At 52.4% G+C, this 20,587-nt stretch overlaps 5 protein-coding genes across 5 annotated transcripts; 2 read left to right on the forward strand and 3 right to left on the reverse strand.

Moving 5' to 3' along the window:
• Positions 1-710: 710 nt before the first annotated feature.
• A1O5_01308 (uncharacterized protein) lies at positions 711-2,402 on the reverse strand (the record flags this gene model as incomplete). Its single annotated transcript, XM_007741927.1, has 1 exon — positions 711-2,402. One exon carries the CDS (start codon positions 2,400-2,402, stop codon positions 711-713), a length of 1,692 nt encoding a protein of 563 aa, XP_007740117.1.
• A 1,802-nt stretch (positions 2,403-4,204) lies between these two features.
• A1O5_01309 (uncharacterized protein) lies at positions 4,205-9,607 on the reverse strand (the record flags this gene model as incomplete). Its single annotated transcript, XM_007741928.1, has 1 exon — positions 4,205-9,607. The coding sequence occupies one exon, from the start codon at positions 9,605-9,607 to the stop codon at positions 4,205-4,207; it is 5,403 nt and encodes a 1,800-aa protein (XP_007740118.1).
• A 422-nt stretch (positions 9,608-10,029) lies between these two features.
• On the forward strand, positions 10,030-12,201 carry A1O5_01310 (uncharacterized protein; the record flags this gene model as incomplete). Its single annotated transcript, XM_007741929.1, has 1 exon — positions 10,030-12,201. The coding sequence occupies one exon, from the start codon at positions 10,030-10,032 to the stop codon at positions 12,199-12,201; it is 2,172 nt and encodes a 723-aa protein (XP_007740119.1).
• A 941-nt stretch (positions 12,202-13,142) lies between these two features.
• On the reverse strand, positions 13,143-15,134 carry A1O5_01311 (uncharacterized protein; the record flags this gene model as incomplete). Its single annotated transcript, XM_007741930.1, has 1 exon — positions 13,143-15,134. One exon carries the CDS (start codon positions 15,132-15,134, stop codon positions 13,143-13,145), a length of 1,992 nt encoding a protein of 663 aa, XP_007740120.1.
• Positions 15,135-16,818: 1,684 nt separating this feature from the next.
• Positions 16,819-19,671, forward strand: A1O5_01312 (uncharacterized protein; the record flags this gene model as incomplete). Its single annotated transcript, XM_007741931.1, has 7 exons — positions 16,819-16,963; positions 17,009-17,153; positions 17,213-17,892; positions 17,942-18,157; positions 18,208-18,291; positions 18,344-19,184; positions 19,233-19,671. The coding sequence occupies 7 exons, from the start codon at positions 16,819-16,821 to the stop codon at positions 19,669-19,671; spliced, it is 2,550 nt and encodes an 849-aa protein (XP_007740121.1).
• Positions 19,672-20,587: the final 916 nt, after the last annotated feature.

Below are 20,587 nucleotides of genomic sequence, written 5' to 3' on the forward strand. Positions count from 1 at the left end.
TCCTCTTGAGCCTCGAGAGTCCCTCCTACGCTCCATATCTACCGTAGATACGCATGTATATCATTAACCCTACCTCCCTCGCCCGGCGAGCCAAAGCCAAAAAAGAAGAAAGAAACATTATCAAGTATGTACGGAGTACCTCGTACAGGGGGAGAGCAAATCTACCATCTATCGCTAGCAAAAGAAACCTAGGTAGGATGGGCGGTTTCTTCTTCCTCCTCATTCCGCTGACCGATGATCTCAACTAGATGAGACAGGACAGAATAGGACTGGGCAAGGACTGGGCTACTACTGATATTAACGTGACTAGTCGAAAAGGTGTCGGCTGTTGCCTTGTCTAACATAAACAGATTAGATGGCGTTCAAGTGGTGCTCTCTTCCCTTTTTCCTTTTCGCTCGCAGTGATCTTCTCGCCCATACTTTGCGAATCGCATCAGGGGGTGAAACAATCCACTCTTTTAATTTACAAACAACATCAATGGAGTATTCGTATTGTACACGGTCTTTTGCCAACGTCCCCGAGGGCGCTGGGCCGGAAGCGCCCCCCCCTATTCATGTAACCATCTTACAGCCCGAATTCATCGCTTGCGGTCGTCATTCGTAAAGGTGGTCCTTCTAGGACCATGTTCTGTGTCCCTTGTTTGCCGATTCTATGCCCGAGACAGCTGTCAGCTGAGAAGCAGACCTCCGAACCATCCATCTGCCAAATGTTACAAATCTTCAATCAACCAACTCGTCCACCTTTCACTCGCGTCTCTTCTTCTCCTCCTTCCTCTTTCAACCTTGTTCCCCTCCACCTCATTAGTCTCCTTGTCTTTGCCCTTGGCCCCCTCGTCAACAGGCGGCAACCACAACTTCGCGTGGCCCACGGCATCCTCGCTCAACTTCCCACTCTTGCGCATGTTCATCTCACACACAAAAACTCGCAGAAAATCCCGATTCTCGCGCGGCTCACGCGGTCGCGGCTGACCTTCTTCTATGCCGTTCTCGGGATCGGCCCACAGTGTCTGTGCTGCGCGGAATTTGTTGCTCGGTGTGCCGTCCGGTTCGAGCCAGGTGGGGGGGCTGGAAGCGTTCGTGGTGCGGATGGCCGAAGGGATGCATGTCGCGAGCTGGACGACGGGGGGAAGTTGAGAGACGGCACTCTTGGAGGCCGTAAATGGGGCACTCTCGTTGACAGGAGGAGAAAGGGATCTCTGATTTCGATATTTCTTCTTGATCTTGAGTTTTGACCGGGCGTCCAGACTGGACGGCGAAGGCGGGGAGGGTTTTTCGTCGACCCAGAAATGGAGTTGGGCGGGAGAGTCCGGGGGGACGAAGGTGCGCGGGTTCAGATACCTTCTTAGCGCCGCCGAAGGAGGCTCGCTTGATGGTGGAGGACGTCGGTCGTCGGTCAGCGAGGGCCTGAATTCGAAGACGGACCTCGTTAGGAACTCATCTGGCTGCATGGGCGGTGGGTTGCTTGCTAAATCGGACACGGTTTGAGCGGCGGATTTGAGCGCTTTCAGAGACGCCGTCAGACTCGACTTGAACGAGCTCGGTCTTTTATCCGGGATGATTGGCCTCCGTCTCATCCTGACCGGTGGTGAAATGGTAAGTTCTGGCGCCGAGGTTCCACTCAAATGCTCGTCCTCGTCCGTGGGCAGGAGGGGGTGCTCATTGCTGCAGTCCTCGGAACTGGCCATCTGCCGCAATCGATGATCGGAAGGAGACCTGATAGTGGCGGGAGAAAGACTACTGAAGTCGTCCGGTGAACAAAGAGAAGGCATTGACTCGGTCGAGAGCGATCTGGGTGATAGGATCCCAGGATCAAGACTCTCGCCCCCCACGATCATCTGCCCCTCGACGAGGCCGTCAATATTGCCAAATAGTCCCTCGAATTGTGGGTTCGTCCAACTTCCTGACAGACTCCCATCATTGCTAGGCGGGACGTCATCCCTCAAGAGTTTGCTGAAATCTGCGACATAGTCACAGTTCGGCAGGCGCTGGCTGGGTCTTTGCTTGGGCTTTCGTCGAACGGGGATAGATGTCAATGTCAGAATATCTTGGGCTGAGTGTTTCCTCTTCGGTATTTCTAGTGACTGCGAACTAGCGACGGAGGGTGAGAGATATCTGGAAGGTTGTAGAGACGACGGTACTGGCTGTCGAGGCGGGATGGGAGTCCGTTTCTCTGTCGTCCTCGGCGGAATCTTGACGGGGTCCGACAAAGGTCTGTAGGGGGAATCGGCTGGCTCTTGGGAAAGACCTTGGGAGAGCGCTGAACGGGCGGGAGGTGGTCGAGGAGTCGTGTCTCGAGGCTGCCTTCGGGCCGATAACCTGTCCTTCTCTTTCTCATTGAAGTCGATGTGTTGTTGCCTCTGCGCCAGTGGGTTCTGGGCAAAGGCCCTGGGAACCATCATCATGGCGACGTTGGCACCTGAATTCAACGACGAGAAACCTGGAGGGAAGATAAAATGTTGATTAGGAATATGGATGGACGAGAAAATCGGATCCGGGCCGGGGGCATGCCGGAGCAGCCTAGGGCAGAGGGTGGACCAGGTAAGGCTGAATCAGGGGTCGTTGTAGAGAGGCGGTTCGGAGTGAAGCAGCAAGACAATCCAGGTGAGAGAGTAGAGATACTGAGAGGAAGACAAGAAGGATGGCATGATGATACAGCCCTGCACAATATGGAACTCTCGGTAGGGGGATTGCGGTTTCAGCGGACGGATACTCGGTGGATGGATGGGCAGGACGGGTTGTTGTTTGGGCTGCGGGCGGTGGTGAGAGAGCCAGAGAGCCAGAGAGGGAAGAGAAGGTCGTGTGCTGGCTGAAGATAAGAGACGAACAGGCATATCAAGCGAGCACGATTGGCTGGGAATTGGGAATAGCAGCCCTTCCGGAACTAGCCTGCAGCCTCACTAGCCGTCAGCGCAGCCTGCAGTTCGCGGGTACCAGCAACCACGCCCAAGGCTCCAAGCACCAGTTGGTACCCAGTACCTCGTATTAGTTGGTCGTACTTGGTAGGTACTGAGTACGGCACAGCTGGCACCCAGTGGGAGGTCGTGGGATGATGATGATGATGATGATGTGGGTGGTGATGATGACGATGGGGGTGACAAGGGGGACCCACAGAAGCCATCGGGGGCGACTGGTTAAGGGAACTTAGGGGGGCGGGCTTCAGGGTCGCTCAGGCTGGGTTAAGGCTGTTCTTAGCGGCCAGATGCCTGGCGAAGCTGGGTCGGAAACACCACGCGGCCTGTGGCACCAATAACACGGGGCCATCCCACCTGGAGCAACAGCTGCCACCCTGGCACCCGACCCGGGGAATCATGGATGGCGCATGCGAACTTCTCTTCCCTTCTCTTCCTCGTCCCCCTTCAGCTTCAGGTCTGCCAGGGTCTGTCCCTCACCTGCCTTTCCAGGCAACCACATCCCAGAGCCATCTTTGCTTCTTATATTTTGTTATTATTCATCCAAAACATTTCTTCGGATCGAGGAGAAGGCTCCGAGAAGGGCCCTTTGGCTCTGATTGTGAAGAAAAAAAAAGGCCGTCGCTAAGTTTAGCCCTCTTGTCCACCTTCTTGCATAGTTCCCCATCCATCGCTCACTCAACTCACTCATTCACTCATCCATTACTTGATAAATGTTACGAGAGAAAAAGAAGAGAAGAAAAAAAGGGATTTCCTCGTTCCACTGTCGCATGGTGTCTGCCGCACTGTTTTTTTTTTTCCCATCGAGTAACAATATCCACACCACCTTCTCGATCCCCATTTTGCTCCCTTTTCCGACGGGGCCTCAGAACAAATGAATGTGATTTCATGCTTCCAGCAAAGCCCGGAGCGATGGATCCGTCTCGAACAGGCGGTTGGGCCTCACGCAATTCCTCTTGGCTAAGTCCTGCCTCTTGCGGCATCTACTGGGCACCAGGAGAATTTTTTACCACAGGCACCGCTGGGGAAGAAAAAAAAAAAGATCTGGAAGAAGATCTTTTTTCTTCCCCAGTAAAGGGATACTCGGTGACCACCGTCACCCATGTCCACCATGACTCCACAGGCTGTGCCATGATCTCATTTTTCCTTGCATCAAGAAGCATCCACAACAAAAGCGTTACACTCCGTAGGTACATCCATCGGCCTCCTGCTCTATTCCCGGTTTCATTGTTTCGATTCTACAAGATCGGTTCGGAGCAGACAGAATGAACCAGATCCGATTTTCTCCTTGCGACCTACTTGTCAGCATCCCGGATCCAGTTGGCTGCCCTGCCTTTGACCTCCTCGACCCGCCTTTCATCTCCTTCCTTCTCCTCAAACTCCATCCACCGTTTGAAGAAGTATTTGGCTTGCTTGGGCTTCAACTTGCCGCCAAATATCCGCTCAAACAGCCCGCGTACCTGCTCTTTGTTTTCGCTTCCCAGCTTGAGCTCCAAGTCGAGGAGCACGTTGAACAGATCCACCCTCTTGGGGAACGAACTGATCAACCCTTCAAAGACGGTTCGTCCCCTCTCCGCCAGCCCACGGGAAGATTTGAATTCAAGCTGTGCGAATTTCAACGTAATGTCAAAGTGTGTAAATCGAGGCAGCGTCTGGAGTGCTCGCGGAAGAAGTGCCCGCCCTTTCTCGGCGTCACCCACCGTGTCGAACAAGAAATGCGCATAGTTAACCCACATCTTGGGATCCTGCGTGAATTTCTTCAGCATTCGCTGAAACATGTCGTCGGCCTTTTCAAGTTTTCCTGATTGAATGTAGATGCTCGTCAACCGTGAGTAAATTTCTTGCGGATCGTTGTACTCGCACGCCCGTTTGAACATGTCCTCAATGCTTTCGTCGTCTCCATAGGCGTTTTCCAGATTCAGCAGTGCCACCCAGACGTTCAGTTTTTCTTCTTCTTGGCCGAGGCCGATGGCTTTCAATGCGCGCTCGCCGATCTGCCGCGCCTGATCGGTGTCGCCAAGGTCAAGATGAAAAGCCATGTATTGGAGCCAGAGGAGGGAAGAATCGGGCTCGCCTAGAAGTAACCGCTCAAAGTCGTCCACGGATTGAGGCCCGTTTACATCCAGGTCTGCCGTTCGGTCGACTTGGATTGCCGCTCGCTTCTTCCTTTTCTTGGGTGCTTTGGTTGAGTCTCCGCCTTCCGAATCGGATGCTTCGGCTGCTCGTTTGTTTCCCGTGGCTTCGGAGATGCCGTACCAGTCAAAACCACCCACGGAGAGACCTCTGCTATAGGACGGGCTGGTGGCGTCCCGTAAGGCGCTGCCTCCGTTTTGGCGGTCTTCTGACTCGTGGGCATCCTCTTCAAGCCTTATTTCAACGTCCTCTGAATCTGCTTCCGAATCTTGTTCGTCGTCATCCTGGAATAGTGCTTCCATGTCGTCGTCCGAGCTTTCTTCTTCCTGATCGAGATGCGCGCCACCGTCCTCGGCGTCATCCTCAAACTGGGAATCACTTTCTGCATTCTCTCCAGTATTATTGCCAAAGTATGATGCCTTCATGCCGAAATTGATGCGACGCTTCGCAGGATCGATCTTCAACACCTTGGCCTTGACTTTGTCCCCCTCGCTGAACAGCTTGCCGACATCTTCGACTGGTTGCTCGGCAATCTCACTTCGGTGGCAGAGGCCACGTACGTTCTCGGAATTATCCACAAGAATGAAAACCCCAAAAGGCTCGATCTTGACAACTTTGGCAGTCACGATATCTTCCACTTTCAAGTCATTGAACGTAAGCGGCGCTTTGTAGTCAGAGTTCAGTGCTGATTCCTTCAAGCTAATCTGGACGTGACCAGAAGCCTTGTCGACCATAGTGACCCTCCCTTTCACAAGCTGATCACGCTGGAAGTGATCTTTCCACTCCTTCAGATAGCTGTCCGACAGGTTACTAACCCGCACAAACGCTGTGATGCCATGACCCAAAGTCACGAACACCCCTTTGTCTGCCACATTACTAACAAATCCACGGACGATGTCATTGACAGCTAATTGATCGAGTGAGGTGATCTCTCGGTCGATAACCCCCATTGAGGAGCTGAGGACTTTCGAAGGTCGAGTTGACAGATTGACCTTCTTGTTGGGAGCATCCACTCTGAGCACGCAGACCCGCAGAACATCGTTTTTCTGGTACCTCGCAGGGTTCGCTTCACTGTAGTCGTCCGCCATGTCAATCAAGTCAACAACACCCACAACCTGCTCACTGAGCTGGACGATGATGTTGCGGTCGGTAGCCTTCGTTACCCGACCGGGAAGCACAAGTCCCGCGGAAATATTTGTGAATGTCAAAGAGCTGGCAGTGCCGTCTGAGCGTCCGGTTAGATCCAGATGCCCCTTCTCGGCGTCCAAGCTGAGAACTCGGACCCGTAGAGCAGAGCCAAGAGGAAAGTTGCGAGGCACGTTGGCAGCAAGTGACAGATCGTCTGAGAGGTCGATGGCCCGAATTCTTCCACGGATAGTTGGCGAAATATTGACCCATACACAGTCGTCGGAAATGTTGTTGATGAAGGCAAGCCAGGATGATCCCACTGCCATATCTTGCAATGTTAATCTGGCTTGCTCTGATCCTGAGACTGAGCTTGGTTTACACGTGAGTTCGAGCACTGTATTTTTGCCTTTCCGATGTGTTAGCGGTAGAAACCTGTGGTTTCTCGTGTCATGCGCCCCAAGGACTCGGACAGGAAGTTCTTGCTTCGGAGAGAATTGCTTCAATGGCTTCTTCCGGTCTTTGATATCCTTCCAGTCGTCAAATACTTCCGACACGTCGATACGCCCTTGCATATCTTTGGCTAGTTCGACATTGATCTGCGTTTCTTTGACCGAGATGATCCTTGCTTTTGTAAGTTTCCCAACGAATAAATCATCAAGGGTTTCAAGGCTCGCGTCCACCGGATTGATGAGTTTTGGGAAAACCAGAGGATGCTGAGTTTTGCTCGTTATGTCGCCATCGGTAGGGAGAGCCTCTCGGGTTGTCAGCCAAAATCGAGGTGTCGCACCCTTGTAATCAACAGAGAGGATTCTAGCGGTTACAGGCTGGAGTTTGGCCATCCCAAAGTCTGGCTCGTTTTCAGTCTCGACAGGTACTTGAGCTGTGGTCATTAACCCAGTTATGCCACCGGCAAAGCCCACAAACACGCCATTCTCTGTGATATTCGTCACGTAGCCGGTCACGACCGCGTTGGGTCGAAGCTGTTCGTAGCCTTTGAGCAGAGTGCCATCTTGCGCAGCTTGTACCAAACTCTGTTTGTTAGAAATCAAGACCAGCCTCCTCTTGGCCAGCACTTGCAATATGAGCAAATTTTCCAACCTCTGGCCCACTCGGACTTTGTTGAGTGCAGATTCTCGTTTTCGGAGAGAGCCATCAGCGATATGATCCAGGGTCAATCGTGCAATAGCGTCGGATCCGTTTAAGCGCAATAAAACGTCGTTCAGAGATTTTTCAAAGACAATACCACTGGTGAGAGTGCCTGGCTGCAATGCCGCAAGGGTGCTTTCGATCGTGGCGTTCAGTGCATTGATACTTCTGCAGGATACTGTCAAGCGCTTTTCGGGGGCATTGACGCTGATTGCGTTTACTGAGACAACCTGACCGACCCGGAAATGCTCCGTGGCATCTTTGATATATGCTTCGCTCATCTCAGACACAGGAAGAAATCCTCTGACTTGGCCATAGAACCGGACAACCGCACCAAGGCGGTCGACCTTGGTCAATGTACCTACTGTGGAATCGCCAGTCTCAATATCTTCAAAGAGGAGCCATGGTTTCTGATCATTGTTCACTAAAGCCTTCTTCAGAGTGAGTTTCAGGCGCCGCCTGATAGGATCAATGGACAGGACTCGAGCAGTGACGGTCTGGCCCTCCCTGAATTTCTTCTCTGGATGTTTCAGATCAACGTCAGACATGTGTATCTGTGGCACGAGACCGCTCAGGCCCTCTCCGACCGTGACCAGTAAGCCTTGAACTCCACTCGGACCGACTAGCAACTTCTCGATCGTTCCTTCGACGACCGCACCAAGCGGCACGTCGTCGAATCTGAGAAACGGCCGTTCAATCACGCTCTTTTGAGCAGACAATATGTAGAGGTTGTCGACAGGGTTGTATTCAAGCAATCGAACCTTGTGTTCGGATCCATGCTTGAACTGGCCGCTACCTTCGGAGATCGTGTCCAGCTTCTTGTCCGAGAGACGAGAAACGTGAGCAAAACCTATATTAACCTGGTCTAGCTGCAGGTAAACGCCCAGTCCTGGCTCAACTCGAATGACTGACGCTGACTCGATGGTGGAAGATAACGTCAACTTGGCGCTTTCTTCATCGGCAGCCTCGTTGTTGCTGTTTAGATCGACGAGATTGTCTAGAACAGAAAATCCCAGCTTCTTCACTTCTGAAAGGGGAAAGTTGCAGATTAGTAGACCCGTAATCTTTTTGCCGACTGCGTATCGGGCAAGAAACGCCTGTCGGTCCTTAAATGAGCCCGAATGAACAATGTCGGCCGTGACATCTAACATGCCCATGACCTTTCCTGACAATCCAGCGTCTGTGACATTGTTGATCAAAATCTCTGCTTTGGTTCCAGGGAGAAAAGTATCCACGGAAGGCGCAGTCTTCAAGACTGGTGCTTTGGAGAGGTCCGCTGAAAGCTTCACCACTTTGTTGGTGGGGCTCGTTTCGAGGACGTGGCACAGTAGAACAGCGCCGACTTTAATAGTCGACAAGGAACATTCCCTGGGTAATTGTTTTTTGGGGATGAACCCGTGCACCTTGCTGGCTTCTAGTGCAAGATCAACCACTAGCCCGTGGTCTTCGACACTGCTCACAGATACTTGGACAACGGCGCCAGCCACGAGATTCGACCGACCCAAGCCTATATTGGTCAACGCTGGCTCAACTGACAACTCGATTCGTTTTCGCGTGGCAGATTTCATTCCTGGCCTATCTTGCTCTGTGGAGGTCACTGCGACCCGCAGGTACTGATGAACGTGGAAATAACTTGGCAAAGCGATGTCTTGCTCTTCATCTCGCTCGTTTGCGCTGTCATTGTCTTCTTCGTCAATCTGGTCTAAAAGGCCTTGTATTTTCCCACTCAGCTGCGGCGAGATTGCAGTCAGAGGCACGTAACCCACAAGGTTGTTCGGCAAGGCGACGGTCAGCGTTCTTGCGCTTATAGATGTGATCTGGCCCAATATAAGAGAGTCTGTGGTTATCCGCTTATGGCTGAGACCTCCGATCTGAACGTCGGGGTTCGTAGCACCTGCAGAGGACGCAGACAGCTTCTTAGCTTTTCGTCGTCTCTTTTCTCGTTTCTTCGCCGACAAATCCACTTCGGAATTATTGCCCTCGTCGGCGTCAACATCGGCCCTTGTGTCCCGGCCTCCGAAGAGTTCCTGCGGAGGTTTCTGTTCTGTGTCCGCATCTTGGGCTACCCTTGCTCGAATTTGCTTACGCTCTAGGAGAGTTAACAAACTCGCACCACCTCTGGGAAATGCAGGTTGTTCTTTGGTAAGAACAGAGGCTGGTTTCGGGTTTGGACTTTTGTTCTGTTCCTGTTCCGCTGTGGCTGTTCCGCTCTTCGAATTGGAACTCGACTTTGGCCGTTTATTTGGATGCTTTGTCGCCGCATCTTCGGATTTTCGCTTTGTAGAAGGCATGTTGATTGAGGCAAAAGGAGTGTCTTAGGGCATTACGGTGAGGGATGCCGCAATCCAACAGGACTTGAATTCGTCCTGGTGTGTGATCTTTGCCTGTTGGCTCAGTTGTGTGTGGACATGGGGAAATTTTTTTGGGACACCGAACGCAGTCTGTGAAGAGGTCCGTTCCACCAATCAAAGCCCTAGACTTGGTAGTGCGGAGAAATTTTCTCCGGGCTTGGATCGGCTGACCTTCCCATCGTAGCTCAATTAGAGACGCGCTCCTAGCGTTGCTGCTACGCGTCGAGGTCGATGGCGTCGCGAACCTCTTCCAGCCTCGAGATTCCTCGGGCCACCATCTTTCTTGCCAATTGCCACCCAACACCTTCCTCTCTCCCAATCCGACTCTTCACAGTGGCTATCTGCCCTCGAGTTTGAGCCCAATGGCGACCCGACCATCATCCTTGGAGTCTCCTCCCGGATCTTGTTCTATGGACCATACACCGGAGAGACATGTCCGGTCGGAGACTGTCACATTTGCTGTTGCACCCAGCGAGAACAGGAGTCCTCGCCGAAGTAGTCGAATTAAGAAGAACCCTTCCATTACTCCAAACCGCTTTACTCGATTTTTTACCCCGAGACCCCAGAACGCAAAGCGTTCCGTTCGAACTTCTAGGAAAGCCTTGCGAGAACTTTCTGCCGTCAACCTTAACAGTCGGTCAGGAGCCAATCAGTCCTCAGAAGTCTCTATGAGCGAACATTGTCAACCGCCATCAAAGAAGCGGAAGCTCTCCTTCACGTCAATAGCATCGATTCCATCTTCGCCAATCAAGGTTAATTATCGATTCCCCAACAGCCAGGAATCTCCTGCGGGAGAGGGAGTGACGCCAGATGCCAAGGATGATGACGCTCTTTATTCGGAGACGGATGACGAGGATGAAGAAGAAGAATTGTCGCCTTTGCTGCAATATCCTCCAAGGGTAGCTCGGTATCAATCTATAAGCACCTCGGCGGGGTTATTATCACGACAACTGGGGAGAAGAAAAGAGATTCCTTTTGGTAACGACAGCAATCTATGGCAGCATGAAACCTCAAATTTCTACAGTCTGCCAGAAGACTTCTTCAACAATGCCTCCATCAATATCCGACCTCGAGCTCTACCATTCTGTGCCGCCAGTTTCAACCATCAACAATCTGTCGCCATCGGAAATGAAGATGGCCTGGTCGAAGTATACCGAGCTTCGGAACGGTCCCCAGATGATCCCGGTAGTCTGCGGATTCAATACTTCATGTATCCTCATGACAATGCGGTAATGGACATGGAATTTTCATGTGACGATAAACTCCTCGCAACGGCGTCCGGAGACCAATCCTGTCGAATTATCGACATGGACACACTGATGGCCACCCATACGTTGGTCGGCCATACGGGCTCCATAAAACGCGTGCAATGGCAGCCAGGCTCGGGGAATCACGTCCTGGCAACCTGCTCCCGGGATGGCAGCGTCCGTCTGTGGGATCTACGGTGTGCCCAGCAAGGAATATTGAATATCCAACCCCTCGTACGCGCACCTCACCTTCTTAATAACAGTAGAGAAGTCAACGCTCAAGTCGAGATACGGGATGCACACACGTCTTGGGACAAGCTCAAACACGTGAATGGTAAACGTCAAGTAGCAGGACTTTCCTCCAAGGTTGATTTTGCGGTCACCACCTGTGCTTTCATTAGCGACACGCGCCCACATATGCTTGCGACAGCTTCGGAACACAACGCCATTATCAAACTATGGGATATGCGGGCATCATACAAACAGCGATCTGGCAGACCTACCCCCGTTTCCGCAACTCTCGAACCAAACAGTCATGAAGTCCTGCGACCCTTCGGCGTGACGTCCGTGGTCATGAACACCGACGGCTCCAGGCTGTATACTCTCTGCCGAGACAATACCATCTATGCCTATTCGACCGCTCATCTTGTGCTCGGCGGATGTCCGGAGATGTCATTAGCGTCAAGTCAACCGTCTCGAGCTTCTCGCACCGCTGGGCAAGGCCTAGGTCCGTTGTACGGCTTCCGCGATCCCTCACTGCGTCTGGGTTCTTTCTACGACAAACTCGCCCTCCGCCGCAAGACAAGCGAGAATACTGAAATGCTGGCCGCTGGTTCAGGCGAAGATTGCGCGGTGATCTTCCCTACTGACGAGCGTTATCTGACTAAAGCTGCACGGCGTTGTCCTGCAGTCGTCTCCCGCTCCAACACCTCATCCCGCTCACGACCCCGTCTCCCTCGACAGGCCTCATCAGTCAACATCCTCTCCAATTCGTTATCGACGTCAAATTCGTTTCAAGACGTCCAAATGGAAGGCCAATGTCCAATTTACTATACAGGCACCCCTCTCATCAACGGTCATACGAAGGAAGTCACCGCGGTGGCCTGGGTTCATCACAATGGCCAATTAACCACTGTCGCAGATGACTACACGGCGAGATGCTGGTTTGAGGATGATCCAAGCAAGGCGAGAGCGCTGAGGCTGAATACCGAGCGAGACGGGAAGAGGAATCAGAGTGGATGGGCCACTGTTAGGCAAGGTTTTGATGACGATGAGGACGAGGCCTGATTAGGTTGGTAGGCCAAGCAGGACCACACGCAGAACAAAGGGTCAAAGGATCAAAGGAGCAAAAAAAAGTCCCGGCCAAAGTGGGGATACTAATCGATCTGTGTGCGAGTCCGAAGTCAACTTTGTTCTTGGGCATGAATACGTGGGAACACCTTCGCCTGAGGATGGGAATAGAAGGGGAAAAAACATTTGGGATAGATGGGATAGTTTCTTTTTTGGAGAGTCCGTCGTCTGACCAAGTCACTCATTCGCACACAAGCGACTCCCCGGTAGTAGTATGCAGCAATGAGTACAACAACCAGACAAAAAACAAGCGATGGTTCATTTACTGCCCAGCATCAGCATCCATAGGACAGCCAGCCTTGCAAGCATCCATGACGGAGCCTACCTATGTACCTACCTAGGCATTATAGTAGGCCGCTTAAAGTTCAACGTCCATACATAGTAGGATCAACAGACAATGGTCCTTCGTTTCTCAGCAATCTAAGCTTCCCGAGCAGCTTGTCATTCTATCGTATCCTACCATGCGAGGAGAGCCGGAGAGGTAGACAGACGGACTGCTGAACCAATTTAATTCAATTTGAATCAAGTCAATTCAGCTCAGCTCAAATCAAATCAACTGAAATCCGGCTTCAGGCGCCTCGAGCACTATTATTCTAATTTTGGTCCCTTGGTTGCTGGAGGACTCTTTCTGCTGTGCGGGCTGTCTAAGATAACGAATGCGCTCGTAGTCCAATATCCAGCCTTCTATCATACAGCTCGCGTAAAAGTACATTCTCTTTGAAAAAAGTGCCAATGAGTCCAAACACGAAATGCCATACCCAATTGTCATAACTCGTTAGGTTGTGTCTATCGTCTGTGTTTTCCCCCCTTCCAACCTCAACCCAATTTCTTGGTCGTGTTTGTCCCTCAGGAAGACGTTCACCGGGAAGAAAACCCAATCATAGCCGTCTGACTGCACCACCGCACTTGCATTCCCTGATCTGCCTCTTCAACTCGGCATTTTCCTGGAGGAGCTTATAATTCTGTTCCTCAACCCGTACTAGCTGGACCTTGTAAAGCTCTGCAGTTTCAACTTCACCTGCCTCGGAATAACTGGGCATCGGAACTCCGTCGCCCACACTTACTGCCACGGTATTTCCTGTAACAAGGGTCGGGACGGTGCCAATGCGTTTTTTGCTTGGCAACAACATAGCAGGTGCATTGGGACCCGGACTTGCACTTTCTGTGGAGCGGTTTGTGATACTAACGCTAGATCCTGATGTGGGCGGTCTCTTGGCCGAGCCGAAGGACAATGCCGAGGACGATGTGAGGGGCCTGTTCTCGTCGTTTCGAGATTGTACATTGTTGATTTGCTCAGGATCTTGTTCGGATAAGATGCTTGATAGACCAGGTCTCGAGGTCTTCTGCCTCCGGCTCAGGCTGCGACCCAGGCTGGGGAAAAGGCGCGGCCCGTCTCTTTCTTTCACACTGCCAGTCAACGCTGGCGCTTCCCGGATCGTTCCGTTCGATCGGGTCAAACCTGAGAGCAGTTTAGTCGGGGAAAGGCCCTTTCTCTTCGCTTCATGCTCGATGCGTAGAGAGTCCAGGATGGTTGATGCCGCCGGTTCCATTTCGCATATCCCGGCGATGATTTTCCGAGCCTTCTCCAAGGTTCGGATTGCCACCGTGAAATTTGAAGGCACATGTGGAAGCATAGTGTCGATGTAGAGGCCGTATCTCGAGATACGCTGGGCTGGCTCCATAAGCAAAGACGGTGCCTGTTGGATTGAAGTTGTGCCTTCTCTTAGAAATTGATCGAGATTTGAGGAAACTTGGGAATGCAGATCGAGATATTCCCTGTAGGGCATGGGGAATTTGGGGAAGTGATTCAAAAGCACTTTGGCAAAACTGTAGATGCCCATGGGATCTTTGGCATTTGGGAGGAGCTGAGGATTCGCTTGAGCAGAGTCCAAGAAGGTCAGAGCAGCATCTTCGGAACAGTGGAGCGCCGTCTCAATATCATCGAGGAAGGCAAGATTTAAGTCCTTGATCTGGTCCAGCAATGAAGGAAACTGAATCATGGCATTGACAGCCTTTTGGTTCCGCGAACTCGAGAACTTGGAGCTCAATGACTTCGGCGTACGTCCCTGGTTGGTTACAAGTTCGATCAATTCTTGAAGACGGGTAATATATCTATCTTCGGTATCCACAAATTCGCACATTTTGAAGCGCAATGATTCAAGCTGCTGCAACGAGTGCTTCGGGTCGGTCGTAGCGCTCGCTTTTCGTGTTGCTGAAGTTGATATGGACGGGGAACGCTTTGCATGGCCGCTAGGTATCCTCTTAGACGGGGTGAAGGCGTGATTGATGCGACCAAAACCATGACTGCCAGGTTCAGGGGGTAGGAAGGATGGCCGTGTCTTCCTGATGGAAGCTAAAGGTCGGACGGGCGTCTGCGGGCTCGGAGGTCTTTCCTTGGAAAAGGGACGTAAAGCCTCAACGATCTCTTCGGTATTGATGACTTTGCTCATTCGGCATGTGACCTGCGCAGCATGGGTCTGTCCCCATTTCAGAGCTATCCCATGATGCAGATTCTCTTCGGCTATAGCATTTTTGACTTCGGTGGGAACTTCGGAGAAGTACCGACAAAGTGCAAAAGCAATGCCCCGAGAAACATCATCTCGTTGTTTGTCTTCCGGTAACTTGTGGACGGCAGAGTAGTAACTGCTGTTTGGCGCGACCGAGAATGCCCCATAGCTCTTGAATCCGGCGGCGGAGAGGATGGTAGTTCGAATGCGCGAGGTTGAGGCCAAAGAGCCCACAGCTTGGACGGGGTAGTAGAAGACGAGGATTCGAGGGAGATAGGGAGGGTCCTCTGCGTAGTAGATGGTAGGTGATTCTCCGGGGTTGAGGATGGCCGACAGAGCGGCGAGGTTGCCCGACTTTGACATGACGATTGACTTGGAATCAAGGGAATCCCGATGGAAGGGGGAGAATGTGCGGGTCGGTCAAGCAAATGGACGGGACGAAGCACGGACGACCATCATCGGGACCAAGGCCAACATGGACAGATTGAGGTCGGTGGGATTGGTACAGGGAAAAGATAGAATTATGTTATCATGCGAGGTACGAGGTATGTAGAGACGCGTTGGAAAGACAATTGCAGGCGTGTGTACTCGGTACGCAGCGTGGGATGCGCAGGATGTGGACAACTTCAATGGTGCCTCTGAAGCTCACCGTGAGGCTTGTGGAGTGCGCGCCTACCCAGTACTCTAATGGGTATTATTTTCTTACCGTATTGGGAGTAGCGGTATTATTAGCGCACTGTGCGGTCATTTGATTTTCCGCCCCGAGAGTCTCGGTCCTCGACGAACAAAAATATCAAGTACAGGGAATTCTACTCGGTTTGCTCGGTACGGCTCCAAGGGACTCCGAGTTGCCGTGTATGACTGATACTCGGAGGGCTCGGAGAAGAGGCGATGCCGCTTTTATTGCTGCGTATAGCACCGTATAGCACCCAGGCACCTACCTAGGTATGCTTAGCTGGTCGTGGTAGTAGTACCCAGTAGTCAATTGTGATTATGGAATATGGAAGCAATGGCTCCGGTGGCTCACTCACCAGGCTTACTCCGTGTTTCCTCTGGCTTACTGGTCCTTCTTCCTTCTTTCCGGCCTGGCGCCTGTTGGTGCCCTGGTGAGTATTAGAAAGATACGCGACAGCCATTCACGCTGTTGCAGAATTACCGCACGAAGTTCCGAGCTCGCTAGTACCTGTCCTAGTTCACTGTGTGCTACGTCTACGGGTGCCCAAAGCGGGCTAGTCTCCTGGGTCACGGGCCGTTGCCCCTCCTTTCCTCTATTCACCCCCTCATGGCGCCAGCCTTCCCCTAAACCCCCCCTGTACGAGGTATGCCAACACCAAGCTTGTGCTCCTACTTCCGATCCTAGTCGTCACCATCCTGCTCAAGCTCTTCGAAGAGTGGATGTACACACAGCTTTGTGCCTACTCGGCTTCGGACTCTGGGTCGTGTCGTCATTGTCAGCACTGCCGGGCTTCCCTCCACATTTTTGGCTCCGTTTGCCTTAGAGCGGTTCGCTAGGAGTCCCGTCGTGATCCTCGAATCACCTACCGTTCTGCCTCGTTCCTGATCATGAAATCTCTGCGGCTACTTCAAGTGAACCCCCATGTCTGCCCCCCCCCCCTTCTCAAGTCTTGGAGGTGGCCTGTCTTTGTTGACTGATCATGCGTGCTACTCGCATCCATAACGTCAAGGCCTGCATCCTCGCCACGGTTCCGGCGCGTTTCTCTACTCCACAGCCACTCAGGTACACCTTCTTACAGGTTCAGAGGCTGGAGAAAAGCCTCAGCCATTCGGTGGAGTAAACTTAGACCTGCTCCTATTGGCAACTTCATGACTTGCCCTGCCTGGCCAATGGTCCAACCATTCCCGGGGTAAAAGTGGAACCTGATCCAGCATACGTCGAGCTGTTGTTTCCCGTGGATTCAACGTCGTGAATCTCTTTCCCATCTCTCTTTACTCTGCCGTGTATATTTTGGTCTTGCCCCCCCGGTCAGATATCAACCTGTGACTCGGACTTCATCACCCCGCCTCGTCTTGTCTGCCATTCGTGACCATGGCCACCCACACTTCAGCTGGTGTGCCGATTCTCGACATTAGGAGGGACAAGTCTGACCACTCCCTTCTCGAGACGCTTAAGCGATCTCTTAATCCTCCCAAGGGGCAGCCGCGCACCTTTCCAACCTTGCTGCTCTATGACGGTACAGAGGTTCTCGTTGTTTGAGGCACACACTAAACAATTGTAGAAAAGGGTCTGAAGTTGTTTGAGGAGATCACCTATGTGGATGACTACTACCTCACCAACGCGGAAATAGAGACTCTCACAATACATGCCAGCAAGATTGTCGAGCGGCTTCCAGACGGTGTTCGTCTGGTTGAACTGGGCAGTGGGTGAGTTCTCGCCGTCAGACGATGTATCTTGTCAGGGCTGACATGGAGTGAACCAATAGGAACCTCCGCAAGGTGAACATCCTTCTGACAGCATTCGAGGAGGCTGGAAAGAACGTCGAGTACTATGCCTTGGATCTCTCACTGTCCGAGCTCAAACGCACCTTTGCCCAGCTGGATATCACCGACTTCCACTATGTCACTTTCCGGGCACTGCATGGTACCTACGACGATGCTCTCTCGTGGTTGCAGGGATCCGCTACTGATACCCGGAGTACCTGTGTTATGACCATGGGCTCTTCCGTGGGCAACTTCACTCGAGAAGGGGCTGCCCAGTTCCTCGCGTCGTTCAAGAAGGTTTTAGCTCCATCGGACTTTGTCATGGTGGGCATCGACGCATGCCAGCAGCCTGACCGCGTCTTCCGTGCCTATAACGACTCAATGAATGTGACCGAGCACTTTTACCGCAACGGGCTCATGCATGCTAACAACATCCTGGGCTACGAAGCTTTCCGACAGGATGAGTGGCAGATTGAAGGCCTGTATGACGAGAAGCTTAACAAGCATCAGGCCTCATACGTGGCCGTGAAGACGATCAAAGGCAAAGACTTTTCCTTCGACAAAGGCGAGAAAATCCATCTGGAGGACGCTTTCAAGTACTCCGAGGCGGAACGTGATCTTCTATGGCATGGTGCCGGGCTCATCCCTCAGACATCATACGCCAACAAGACTAATGACTATTGTAAGTAAGTGGGCACTAAACACGACTTTATACTGACTGCATTATTCAGACATTCATCTTCTATCGCCGTCCACGATCAATTTCCCCGCAAAGCCAGCAGAGTTCGCCGCGAGCCCCGTCCCTTCGCTCGACGATTGGCGACAGCTCTGGGCAGCTTGGGATACAGTGACTAAATCTATGGTCCCGAAGGACGAGCTCCTCAACAAACCTATCAAGTTGCGAAATGACTTGATCTTTTATCTGGGTCACATCCCTACGTTCGCAGGTATGTGAAGATGATGGCCACTACTCCGTATCAAACTCACCCCGCTGTAGATATTCATTATATGAAGGCGACAAAAGAGGAGGCTACAGACCCTGCATACTATATGACCATATTTGAGCGAGGCATCGATCCAGGTACGTCCTCAGCCCGCCATTCACCCAGGGATAAGGGCTGAAGGCGCCTTAGACGTGGACAATCCCGAACTATGTCATGATCACAGTGAGATCCCGGACTCTTGGCCGCCCTTGCACGAGATTTTGAAATATTCGCACCGTGTTCGAGAACGTATCATCGAGAGCATTCTGTCTGGCCGAGCATACACCGATCGCAAGCTCAGTCGAGGTCTCTGGCTTGCCTATGAGCATGAGGCAATGCATTTGGAGACCTTCCTCTACATGTTGCTCCAGAGCGAGCGCGTTCTGCCGCCACCAGGACGAGGCCTGCCAGACTTCAAAGCCTTGGCAGCAGAGGCTCGCGCGAGCCGCACCCCGAACAAATGGCACCGCATTCCCGCGAGTAAGGTTAAAATTGGCTTGGACGATCCGGAGAACAACTTGGGCCCGGATAGGTACTTTGGCTGGGACAATGAGAGGCCATCGCGCAACGTGGCTGTCCACGAGTTCGAGGCTCAAAGTCGCCCAATCAGCAATGGTGAATACGCTCGCTTCTTGGAAGTCACACACAAGGACTCTCTGCCAGCGTCCTGGACAGCATCCAAAGCAGGTCAAGATCTCAACGGGACCAACGGGACAAATGGTACGAACGGCCATGTCCAGGATGGGCTAGAGATGGCCAGTCCGACTTTCGTCGAGGGCAAGGCTATTCGAACCGTCTACGGCCTCGTTCCTCTTAAATATGCTCTGGATTGGCCCGTCATGGCTTCGTACGACGAATTGGCTGCCTACGCCGAATGGTCCAACGGACGCATCCCTACGCTGGAAGAGACACGAAGCCTTTACCAGTACGTTGAGAACCAAGATAGCGTCCTCCAGAAGGTTACCAGTAAGTTGATTTCAGCGGTGAACGGGTAAGTGTGCTTGATGAAGCAATTTGAATGTCGCGCTGATCAATACAGCCATCTCTCGAATGATGGCGTGCAGGAGACCCCGCCATCGAGCCAGTGGTCGAATGGTGTGGTCAACGGCAGTGCAAAAGGTCCCCTGCTGGACCCCAAGGAGCTCTTTATCGAACTGGGTGATCGCAATGTTGCCTTCCGACACTGGCATCCAATGCCCGTGACAGGCCACGGCGACCGGCTCTGTGGACAAAGCGATCTTGGGGGCCTGTGGGAATGGACCAGCACACCGTTGGCGCCGCATGAAGGGTTCAAGGCCATGGACCTGTATCCCGGGTACACGGCCGACTTCTTCGATGACAAGCACAATGTTTGTCTTGGAGGAAGCTGGGCCACAGTGCCACGAATCGCGTTGAAGAAGACCTTTGTCAACTGGTATCAGCGAAACTATCCCTATGTCTGGTGCACGGCCAGACTTGTCAGGGACGTGGCCGTCTGAACGGCGATGGAATGCGGACTGGAATGCAAGCGCCCGACGTTTCAGTTTGCTTGCCACAAGTCTCCTTTTCGCCCTCTTCATCTTTCTTGACTGTTGGAAATCTGAAGTGGTTCGTCCCTCTGGCCACGCTGCGGGCATCTCTGTCGAACTGAAAGCAAACTTGGGAATCATACGCTCTATCTTCGAACCGCGGCAAAGGCCAAAAAGTCGCTCCTTCCTCTGGGTGGCTCTAGCAAACTTGGTATCTTAAGTAATGGCCCATGGTCATCAAGCTGACACTCATTTTGCTTGCTGCGATGTGGCAATGAATCAAAACCTCTCTGCTCGACGCTCGTCTTCCTGCTCCTCTCTCCTCTTCTCCGTTGTATATCTTCTTCTAGTTTCGCTCATCTTTGTCCGCGGGATCGTACAGCTGACCATCTCCACCGAGTTGCAGTTGCCCGAAACGCCAGCAACGACCTGGATCTCATGTACCATACCACTGTCTATCCCTCACGTCGTCGCTCGTACACCTCACACCTTAACATCATGCTCTCTCCCTTTGTTGTGGCAACTGGCGGAGTCAGTCTACATGCCGCCAAACACCGCCTGTCTGTTGACGCCTTTGTCTGACGTCCATCCAAAATCTGGTGTGCAGGCACTTCATCTTCTGCAAGACTCCAGGTCCAGCCGCTGACACCCGATGCCTCTCGACCGTCTCCTACATTCACTGTTTGGTGCTGCGCACATGCGCCATAGCTCTTCACCTTAGCACATTTGTGTCTGTTTGGCGTTCGCTGCCTCACCGGGCTCCTTTCTCCCGGCCTACACAACACAACCTCCCAAAACATCATCCCCACGTGTCCATCAACCACGCATTTTGGTGCCTGTTGCGCTCTGTCTCTGAAATAGTTCCATCCCTTACAATATCAACAGC

This window comes from Cladophialophora psammophila (assembly GCF_000585535.1).
Source record: "Cladophialophora psammophila CBS 110553 chromosome Unknown aczJe-supercont1.1, whole genome shotgun sequence".
In the NCBI taxonomy this organism is placed as follows: Eukaryota; Fungi; Ascomycota; class Eurotiomycetes; order Chaetothyriales; family Herpotrichiellaceae; genus Cladophialophora; species Cladophialophora psammophila.